This window comes from Oncorhynchus tshawytscha, linkage group LG29 (genome assembly GCF_018296145.1).
Source record: "Oncorhynchus tshawytscha isolate Ot180627B linkage group LG29, Otsh_v2.0, whole genome shotgun sequence".
In the NCBI taxonomy this organism is placed as follows: Eukaryota; Metazoa; Chordata; class Actinopteri; order Salmoniformes; family Salmonidae; genus Oncorhynchus; species Oncorhynchus tshawytscha.
Window position 1 is genome coordinate 21,462,185 of NC_056457.1, and position 12,003 is coordinate 21,474,187.

General features: G+C 39.9%; 1 protein-coding gene across 5 annotated transcripts in view; it reads right to left on the minus strand.

Moving 5' to 3' along the window:
- The window catches only part of LOC112233576 (5'-AMP-activated protein kinase subunit gamma-2), a 102,882-nt gene extending 98,998 nt beyond the window's left edge, over positions 1 to 3,884 (minus strand). For 2 of the 5 annotated variants that reach the window (XM_024401316.2, XM_024401315.2), the window contains exon 1: positions 3,204 to 3,882. In XM_024401316.2, coding sequence (XP_024257084.2) covers positions 3,204 to 3,284 — 81 coding nt within the window. In that variant the 5' untranslated portion in view covers positions 3,285 to 3,882. Of the gene's footprint in view, positions 1 to 3,203 lie in introns of all 5 variants that reach the window. The other 3 variants (XM_042308414.1, XM_024401313.2, XM_024401314.2) reach the window with 3 other exon arrangements.
- Positions 3,885 to 12,003: the final 8,119 nt, after the last annotated feature.

The window sequence follows — 12,003 nt, forward strand, 5'->3', positions numbered from 1 at the left end:
TAACACAAATAACCCACCACAATAATAAACCACCACAACACTAATAACCCACCACAATCAACCACAACAATAATAAACCACCACCACACTAATAACCCACCACAATCAACCACAACAATAATAAACCACCACAACACTAATAACCCACCACAATCAACCACAACAATAATAAACCACCACAACACTAATAACCCACCACAATCAACCACAACAATAATAAACAACCACAACACTAATAACCCACCACAATCAACCACAACAATAATAAACCACCACAACACTAATAACCCACCACAATCAACCACAACAATAATAAACCACCACAACACTAATAACCCACCACAATCAACCACAACAATAATAATAAACCACCACAACACTAATAACCCACCACAATCAAACACAACAATAATAACCCACCACAATCTACCACCACACTAATAACCCACCACAATCAACCACAACAATAATAACCCACCACAATCTACCACCACACTAATAACCCACCACAATCAACCACAACAATAATAACCCACCACAATCAACCACAACAATAATAACTCACCACAATAATAACCCGCCACAATCAACCACAACAATAATAAACCACCGCAATCAACCACAACACTAATATCCACCACAATCAACCACAACACTAATAACCCACCACAATCAACCACAACACTAATAAACTACCACAATCAACCACAACACTAATATCCACCACAATCAACCACAACACTAATAACCCACCACAATCAACCACAACACTAATAACCCACCACAATCAACCACAACACTAATAACCCACCACAATCAACCATAACACTAATAAACTACCACAATCAACCACAACACTAATATCCACCACAATCAACCACAACACTAATAACCCACCACAATCAACCACAACACTAATAACCCACCACAATCAACCACAACAATAATAAACCACCACAACACTAATAACCCACCACAATCAACCACAACAATAATAAACCACCACAACACTAATAACCCACCACAATCAACCACAACAATAATAAACAACCACAACACTAATAACCCACCACAATCAACCACAACAATAATAAACCACCACAACACTAATAACCCACCACAATCAACCACAACAATAATAAACCACCACAACACTAATAACCCACCACAATCAACCACAACAATAATAATAAACCACCACAACACTAATAACCCACCACAATCAAACACAACAATAATAACCCACCACAATCTACCACCACACTAATAACCCACCACAATCAACCACAACAATAATAACCCACCACAATCTACCACCACACTAATAACCCACCACAATCAACCACAACAATAATAACCCACCACAATCAACCACAACAATAATAACTCACCACAATAATAACCCGCCACAATCAACCACAACAATAATAAACCACCGCAATCAACCACAACACTAATATCCACCACAATCAACCACAACACTAATAACCCACCACAATCAACCACAACACTAATAAACTACCACAATCAACCACAACACTAATATCCACCACAATCAACCACAACACTAATAACCCACCACAATCAACCACAACACTAATAACCCACCACAATCAACCACAACACTAATAACCCACCACAATCAACCATAACACTAATAAACTACCACAATCAACCACAACACTAATATCCACCACAATCAACCACAACACTAATAACCCACCACAATCAACCACAACACTTGCAAACCTCAGTGAATTCATCCCTCAGCTGTGTTCTAAACTGACCTATTGGCACCAGGGGTTCAAGATGTAAGGAGGTTTGTAAATTATTCTAAACATGGGGTGTATTCAAGTTGAAGGCTGATTTACTTAGGTTGGTAGAGACACAAAGGACCTCAAGAGTTAACCAACCCTGTGAGCGGGTTTGGTGCCCCGTATTTTTTTAACTTTAATAGAGAAGTGAGATATGTTCGAAGCTTGTGCAGCAGAGCTTTGTATACAAAATGTAGAGATGAAGTGATCTACTGTACATTAATTACACTGTAGTTCTACAAGGACAACCATTTCAGATCACAGAGAAGCAGGCCACAAGGGCAGAAAGAGCAAAGCCTTGTCAATTTGGAATCAGGCCTTCTGCTCTTTTGCTCCATAAATAAAACACCATCTTGTTGAGGGAGTGCAGATGGATGCCCAGCAGGTCATTGGTTATAAACTGTCTGTGACCACTTCCTTTATAACACATGGTGAGTTTGGAGATCCTTGAGGAAGGGCCCTAAATCACAGAATGTTCCTTGATGTGAATTTGCCTTAACATCAGCATCACTGATTTGAAGGTCATCCCTCTTCTCAAGGTCTGGGATTTTGCATAACAGCAAGATCACTGACAATAATGACAGCATATATCTCCACATAAGTAAATGTATGTGTCTGTGTGTGCACATGAATATGTGAGTAATGATATCGATTGCCTATTAGTATTCACATCATGAGGCATGATCCCTAGTATCTCCAATAACTATTGTCACCTAAACATGTAATTACAGGATATATGTGCAGTGCCTTTGGTCTAGCTGATATCATACTGACTTGGAATGACTCACGATGACTGCTGACCTCAAACTGAATACAGATGTTACATTCTCTCTCCTACAGCAGAAGAGGAAGCTGTGAAAGAGTATACTACTACCGAGTTATGTCATGATGGCTATACATTTAATATTATTATTATTAGAATGGCCCTGAAAATATATTATTATTATTATAATGTCCCTGAAAAGAGACAAAGGCTTTGTGCATGCTGTAAAATGTACATTTCTTGTCATGGACTTAACATAAATTGAATATGGTTCATAAAATGTAACCTACACTCAGCATGAAGACAGGAATCTCAACGCAAACAACTGGGCTAACCCCATAAATATGGAGATAACTAAGCTTGTGTGTTGTGTTAATCTATTTTCTGCATGACATATGCCACAGATTCCGAGCCAGGCATTCTTTACCGCGGATATATTGTATACACATTCAAAAGAAACACTATGGAGAACAAAAAAATGTTGCAACAGTATATTTCACTGAAGGAAACACATACCACAACCCCGCCCACATGTAGGCTACATGCCCAACTTCAGAGCAGAGCGAACATAAATAGTAAATAGGTTATCATTTCGCCCCAATTAATGTCTGAAGACAAAAACTTACGGGCATGTTCAATCGAAGCGTCCTCTTCTTTCTAGGTGTCTTCGCGTCTCTCTTCTTGGAGTCATTTGCTGTGCTTCCCATATTTTTCTAGAATTCTCTAAACAACTGGACTCATTAAATCGTTTTTAAAAAGCGTTACTTTGGCTACTCTCGTGCTAGATAGACTGGCAACAGTGGAAGTGTGGTAAATGATACCAAAACAATCACTGCAAAAACATTATTCGGATTCTGACAGATGTCCTTATGGCAAGTAGGTCCGTGTACTGTACGCATTAATGTGCTCCTAAACTCAACTCGTGTGTTGATGAAAGTTATCCGCTTGAGATCGGATATTTTAGACCTGACAAAAAAATACACCGCGCAGAATGCGATTCACTTGGCATAAAATGTAGCCTTCCCTTCTGGGTAGCTTATGACACGCGCTGATATTTCAAACGACAACAAACTGCAAGAGTAAATCCACAATTGAAACAAGGAAGGTCGTATTATAATGCAAATGCAGACGTTCCCAGAAAGGATTTGATGAGTTCACGCTTCACAATGGAGAGACAAGTACGCATGCACGTTGGTTGGCCAGTGGCCACTGGTACCAGCTCGGGCTAATCGTGGGACCAGTGCCAGTGGGTGCGTCAAGCTTTGCGCGCAGCTCCGAATTGTCACATGGCTGTGTTTACGTTGTGGCAGCAGCATGAGGAAGCGACTGACCTATAATTGAATAAAAGTGTAAGTATTATATTTTCTTGACGTACACCATCATATTCACCAGCTAATAAGCGTTAGACTGATTCTGTTTACAATCCTTCTACAATGGCCAACATATGGCGGCCCTACAGTTCACTCTCATGATCTGCAGTCATCATCATAATCAAAGTCCCAGCCTCTCCGATATGGCCACCATGTGGTCTCAATGGAACACTACACTTGATATATACATAGTTTTTTACCCCTTTTTCTCCCCAATTTCGTAGTATCCAATTGATGTGATAATTTGGTAAACATGGGGCCCATATCAACAGTAGAAAGTGGCTTCTTCTCCATGTCACATCTTCCTCATCTTAACTGGTTTGGCCGGACAGGCCTGTTCGAAACTCGAACTCAATTCATGAATAGGAACGAGTTATCAGGAATTAATTTAGCTTTCACCTACCTGTTTTCAGATCAGTTTAGTTGAAGGAAATGATAAAAATACATTTAATATTGAGATCCACCCATTGTTGAATTTATACCTAGAGTGATTTGTGATTTAATAACAGGCGACTTAAAAATATTCTAGCTAAATATGAGACACATTACAATTCCCACAAAGTGGGTTAAACCCTATTGGCATGATGCGTATGATGTTTGCCATTCACACCAGCAACCCAGGTTCGCTACACTGGTGTCAAAAGTGGGTTGGTGACCATTTGGCCATCGGAACGCACGGCCCAGGATGTGTGAGGGGGCTGAATAGTTGACACACAGGGATGTGGCTTACTGTTTGGAGAGAGCAGTGTAGGAATCCTCCCTCTATGAGCCCAATAAAAATTGGTGCTGATGCATAAGGTGTTTGCCTTTCACACCAGCAACCTGGGTTCGCTTCCCTGCCATTCCACAATATTGTGAAGATTAGCCTGAAGATTGGATGAAGATACAAATTAGAAGTCATTTTCCAATACCTGTTATGACTCGGTCCAGAAAAATGCCTCGCTTAGTCTCTACCTACACCCAGGTTGGATAAATGTAAGCAATATGGTGAAAATTCCATCTGTGGCAAGGTGGAGCTACAATCATAGACAGTGAGTGCCAAAAGTATTGGGACACATTGTTGTTGTTTTGGCTTTGTACTCCAGAACTATGAGGTTAAAGTGCAGACTGTCAGTTTTAATTTCAGGGTATTATCATCCATATCAGATGAACCATAGGCATTACAGCACTTCTTGTACACAGCACTTCTTGTACACTTCTTGTACATAGTGGTTAAGTATTTGTTCCCATATTCATAGCACGCAATGACTACATCAAGCTTGTGACTACAAATGTGTTGAATGTTTTGGTGGTGTTTCAGATTATTTTGTGCCCAATAGAAATGAATGGTAAATAATGTATTGTGTAATTTTGGAGTCACTTTTATTGTAAATAAGAATAGAATCTTTCTAAACACTTCTACATTACTGTGGATGCTACCATGGTTGCAGATAATCCTGAATGTATCGTGAATAATGATGAGTGAGAAAGTTACAGGCACACAAATATCATGTAATATATAATTCAGGTTTAAGTTTGCATGTTTACAGTAAAATCCTGATTGACATGTACAAATACAGAAATCTCACAATACTTTCACTGGATGGCCCTATCACTTTCTAAAGTGTTACACAGTGCTTTCACTGACTAGGCCTAGTTACTGGCCCAGTTCAAAACTTAACAAAAACAGTGACAATTTCTGAATGAAAGAACATTTTAAACAGTTATCTACTGCACACTTACGAATAAACAATAAATCAACTCAGCAAAAAAAGAAACATCCTCTCACTGTCAACTGCATTTATTTTCAGCAAACTTAACATGTGTAAATATTTGTATGAACTTAACAAGATTCAACAACTGAGACATAAACTGAACAAGTTCCACAGACATGTGACTAACAGAAATGGAATAATGTGTCCCTGAACAAAGGGGGGCAAAATCAAAAGTCAGTATCTGGTGTGGTCACCAGCTGCATCTGCTCATGGACTGCACCAGATTTGCCAGTTCTTGCTGTGAGATGTTACCCCACTCTTACACCAAGGAACCTGCAGGTTTAACTAGGCAAGTCAGTTGAGAACAAATTTTTATTTTCAATGACAGCCTAGGAACAGTGGGTTAAGTGCCTTGTTCAGGGGCAGAACGACAGATTTGTACCTTGATAGCTCAAGATTTGGACTAGTAACCGACAGGTTGCAACACTCTAACCACTAGGCTACGCTGCCACCCCAGTTTCCTGGACATTTCTGGGGGGAATGGCCCTAGCCCTCACCCTCCGATCCAACAGGTCCCAGACGTGCTCAATGGGAATGAGATCAGGGAACTTTGCTTGTCATGGCAAAACACTGACATTCCTGTCTTGCAGGAAATCACGCACAGAACGAGCAGTATGGCTGGTGGCATTGTCATGCTGGAGGGTCTTGTCAGGATGAGTCTGCAGGAAGGGTACCATATGAGGGAGGAGGATGTCTTCCCTGTAACGCACAGCGTTGAGATTGCCTGCAATGACAACAAGCTCAGTCAGATGATGCTGTGACACATCACCCCAGACCATGATGGACCCTCCACCTCCAAATCGATCCCGCTCCAGAGTACAGGCCTCGGTGTAACGCTCATTCCTTCAACGATAAACACGTATCCAACCATCACCCCTGGTGAGACAAAACCGTGACTCGTCAGTGAAGAGCACTTTTTGCAAGTCCTGTCTGGTCCAGTGATGGTGGGTTTGTGCCCATAGGCGACGTTGTTGCTGGTGATGTCTGGTGAGGACCTGCCTTACAACAGGCCTACAAGCCCTCAGTCCAGCCTCTCTCAGCCTATTGCGAACAGTCTGAGCACTGATGGAGGGATTGTGCGTTCCTGGTGTAACTCGGGCAGTTGTTGTTGCCATCCTGTACCTGTCCCGTGTTCGGATGTACCGATCCTGTGCAGGTGTTGTTACACGTGGTCTGCCACTGCGAGGACGATTAGGCGTCTCACAGTACGAACATTGAAATTTATTGCCCTGGCCACATCTGCAGTCCTCATGCCTCCTTGCAGCATGCCTAAGGCACGTTCACACAGATGAGCAGGGACCCTGGAACTCTTTCATTTGTTTGTTTTTCAGAGTCAGTCGAAAGGCCTCTTTAGAGTCCTAAGTTTTCATAACTGTTACCTTAATTGCCTACCATCTGTAAGCTGTTCCACAGGTGCATGTTCCGTTCCACAGGTGCATGTTCATGAATTGTTTATGGTTCATTGAACAAGCATGGGAAACAGTGTTTAAACCCTTTACAATGAAGATCTGTGAAATTATTTCGATTTTTATGAATTATCTTTGAAAGACAGGGTCCTGAAAAAGGGATGTTTCTTTTTTGGCTGGGGACATTACCTTTAGGGAAGGTGCTCACAATAAACTTGTTGGACCCCAAAACCGTCAAAACCTCTCCATCAAAACCTCTCCAAACACAACATAATAAGCAACCATTTGAAAACATTATTGCAGTGGAATGACTTTCGAAGCATTAAACATTTGGATTTTGTCAACCTTAAAATCAACAAACACTGATACAAATAAAACATACCTTCTGAACGCATATCGCCTTCTGAACGCTATTGTCCCTAACCCTAAAATAACCTTTTTCCTCGGGGGACCTGGGAAATGTCCCCATGAGGAAGAATATTCCTTGTTTTACTATCCTTGTGGGGAGTTTTTGGTATTTCGTTAACCGCGAGGATAGTAATACAAGTGCATGTGCAAGCACAGACAGACAGACATGCACACAGAGAGAACAGGAGACATGTTTAATATATACAGTCATTGGCTTTTATACCTTTTACATGTAAAGCACTAATTAAGGTCCCCTGCAAAACATAATTAGAAAGCATGGTTCCTACCCGGTTACATAATAGGAAACACTCTTTTTTTCACCCACTTACTTCTTGATACCAGAGTACCTTTCATAGCAGTGTTGCGTCTTTGGCTATGCCGGATTAAGTGATATGACATGCTATTCTATAAAATAATTTATCTGTAATTTATATCACCTGATTGAGATAATCATGTAAATGTAATTAACTAGAGAGTCGGGCACCACGAAATCATATTTATAGAGTTGTTATCTTCCGAATAAACTCTTAAAGACCTAGTAATATTTTACATCAATAGCAATCAATATTAATCCTCATCTTAATTCAGTCTCATCTGAAAGTTGTCAATTCTTGGTTATCTGCACGAACCCTGGCTAACAATTTGAATCAGCAATGCAAAATTGTGTTTAATGATTTATTTACAAAATACCTAACTAATCACACAGAATTACACATACACATAATTAAATCATAACTTGATTACAAATTACGTCATAAAGGAAAACGTCCCTAGCGGGTGGAACAGATATGACAGCTTGTTACACAAAGGAAAAGGGCTGGGTTTGAGTGAAAGAGCGGGACTACTGAGGGACACAGGGAGAAGCTGTGCTATCGTAAATACAGTATCTGATGCATTCTAAATTACCGCCCATTTGGAAAAGGAAAATGCAATAAATATTTACTCTGAGCTGTGCTTCGGTAGGTTGGTGGTAGATGGAAGGCCGTGATGCCAAACCGAGTCCTTTGAAGAGTGTCTCTGGTTGTCAATTGGATACGTTGTAGTAACATCATTGGGTGATAGACGGGACACTCTGTCTGTTCCTTCCTAACCCTCGTTGCATCTGCTGTTGCTAACTCAACGGCTATGAGGTATCATTTCTGTAGTGAATAAGAGTTCAAAGTTCATACCATTCGCATCCAAGCTCACGCTGATGTTGGCTTCGTTCTGTAGTTATTATCTGAACCATTCTGACATCGGACCGTCGTCCTCACATCATCGGAACAGGAGGTTATATTGTTGTCAAGGCTTTATATAGGAAGGGAGAGGAGGGCGTGTTTGAAAAGTTTTATAGCCCATGTCCCTTCACAGGGGCGGGCCACAGATTGAGCAGCGCTATCTTATGAAAACCCAAATCTCTAATTTTACAAGATAAAATCACATTTCATCCCATCACGAATAATTTCATATTCAAACATTTAAATTGAACAACAATTCCATGTGAATCTGATGACTCTGATGTGTAGACTTTTCACTGTAGAGTTTATGTCATCTTATCATTGATGAGAATGTCTCAGATGACAACCGAACTGACATCATATTCATTAAGTACCACCGCATATGTTCAATTGTTCGGATTACCCGAATATAGTTCATTTCCCCCCACCTTCTGATGTTCCCAGAATCTCTATGTTAACCAAGGTTTTTGCAAATGTAACATCAGTAGGGTAGAGAGAGGAAAAAGGGGGGAAGAGGTATTTATGACTGTCATAAACCTACCCCCCAGGCCAACGTCATGACAGCAGGTTAGGATAATTTACGCAGCAGGTTAGGAGAATTAACATGGCTCAGGCTAAGGTTAGAAAAAGGGTTAGGGTTAGCAAAAATACTTTCCTAACCTACAATGTAAATTATTTTGTATCGGAGTTGCATGAAATCACAGCTCCCATCTTTTGTTTTGATGTGAATAGTCTGCAAACTCATCAGTTCATCACTTTCCCTAGGAATTTCTAAAAACCTATCAAACCTATGTCTTTCTATAAAATTCTTACATTGTACAAACGGGATCGCTCTCACCTAAAAAAAAATTTGTCTGAAGGAAACTGCTTGTCCTCACCTCAGTGGTCCACACTATAGAGAATCATAGAGGCCTCTAGTGGCCAAACGGCTGTTTTAGCATTGGCAGCACCATTGAGGACTTCCACCATTTTAATATAGTCAACTGGGTGGGACTTCCAACTTCATTGTGTTGGAACCGGGTCATCAGGAGGGCTCAACTTCATTGGCTGATCCCTATGGTGACCCTGTTGGAGTCATGGTTCTGCCCATGCTGTCACATGATAATATTAGCGTCATGACAGCAACACCAGCTGGATCCTATCCACATTAAGACTTCCGGTTTTCATATGTTGTTTTAAAAAATAAAAGTCCACGGTAAAACGCTAGGTGCATGAATCGAAATCAATATTTTTTGCAGCTTCATATAGTGCATAATGTTACATTTATGTTGAAAGAATATTATAACTGCATGTGGGAAAAATCTAAACTAAAGAGAATTACTACTTTATATAAGATAACAAATATTATAAGGTGGAGCACATTGAGAAATGCTAAGAGCTTAAGTAAATTCATGTCAAGAACATAATAGCCTACTGGTAAAAAATATACAATCAATATTTTAAATAATAACTTATAATTTTGATTGTATGATTCTTGTTTATTTACTGGTGCTATTGTTCAGAGATGCAATTTTGAAATGTAATGTTTAAGAAAGGTGGGGTGGGAAGGACTCAGTAGGGTCTGTAGAATCTGTATATGGTACCATTTCACGGGGCTCTGAATAATACGGAGTGTTGCTGGACTTTTACTGTGGTCAAACAGCATAAAGTGTGGTACATGGACACTAAATGGTACAATTATAGCACTGTACAGGAAAAACGATACAGTCTACTCAGTAGTCTCTAGAAATCAAAACAGGTGAGTTTGAACAAGAAGGTAGGCCATAGGAAGCTTTATGTTGACATTTGAACTGTGAGACATATCAGCACCATGGACAGCTACCCTTTTAGAATGGTATGTTATCACAATTACTCAGTTAGGGTTCTACTAAGCAAATACGTTCCGTTTTTCAGGGGGGGCTGTGTCGAACAGCCTGCTGGTTATTACACTGTCTTTCTTGTAATGCCTTAATTTAATCCTGCATGTTATATTAATTTACAGTTTTTGTGTTGAATATCAGTTGAAAAAACAAAACACCTTTAACACTTTATTTAAAAAAATCTTACTCTAGTGTGAAATAAAATACCATTCCATCCACGACTTTCATGCACTCTTGCTTGTGCTAATGGAAGTGCCAAAAGCACTCTTAGAAAAAAGGGTTCCAAAAGGGTTATTTGGCTGTCCACATAGGAGAACCCTTTTTGGTTCCAGGTTGAACTATTTTGGGTTCTATGTAGAACCCTCTGGGGAAAGGGTTCTACATGGAACCCAATAGAGTTATTTCTACCTCGAACCAAAAGGGTTCCCATGGAACCAAAAAGGGTTATTCAAGGGGTTATCCTATGGGGACAGCCGAAGAACCCTTTTAGGTTCCAGATAGCACCTTTTTTTCCTAAGAGTGTACCGATTATCAGCAGGTGATTATTAAGAATAACAATGAGGGACTGTCATACCTGTATGACTGTGACACCTTTATACATTCTATTGCTAGTGACCAACAGGGTGAAATGAAGCAAAACGGTACAAACAGAGAATGTAAATGAAGCTCGGGTTCAAAACCTATTGCCTGTGGAGAGTTTAAATGAGAGAATGTCAACTGCTCAAAGAAGACTTCCACATATGTAAAATGCACACACGTTTGAGGATAAAGATCCTGCTTCTGATTTTCATCCTGATGTAGCCAATAGTTCGTATGAGAAAATGTCAGTGGTGCAGCACAATCAAATCTGACAATAAGATATTGGGAAGGAATACTACCACTTAGAGACTAAATGTTGTGGTAGAGGTTTAACAGATGAGGAAATTGTAAGCTCTATGACAACCGAATCAGATGAGCAGTGTGTAACTGGAGAGGTTTAAGTAGAAATAAGCAAGGATACACTCAAATGTGTTTCTTCAGATGAGGCAAATTTTGGAGGTTTCAGGCATACCACTCCAAATAATGGTGTTAACATTGAATCGTGATGAATGGGAGAAGTCCATTCAGAGAGAAGTGGTAAGTATTTCAAAAAGTTGTCATAGGTGGGCCTATTTGCAGGAAAGATTCAAGAGCCAAATCCTTAATGCATGTACATTTTCGACATCATACATTTTCAGTCACTCAGAAAAGGATATATATATAAAAAATAATGTTGAGATCCAGAGAGGGAGCAACTTGCATTATCATTACATAACACTTCCGCGCAAATAACTTCTTGGATTCTGATTAAATAAAGTCACTGCAATTACTGAAAGAAAACAGTTAAGAATGAAACATCAGCACAAATAATCGTTTTTCCTGTACAGTTCTAT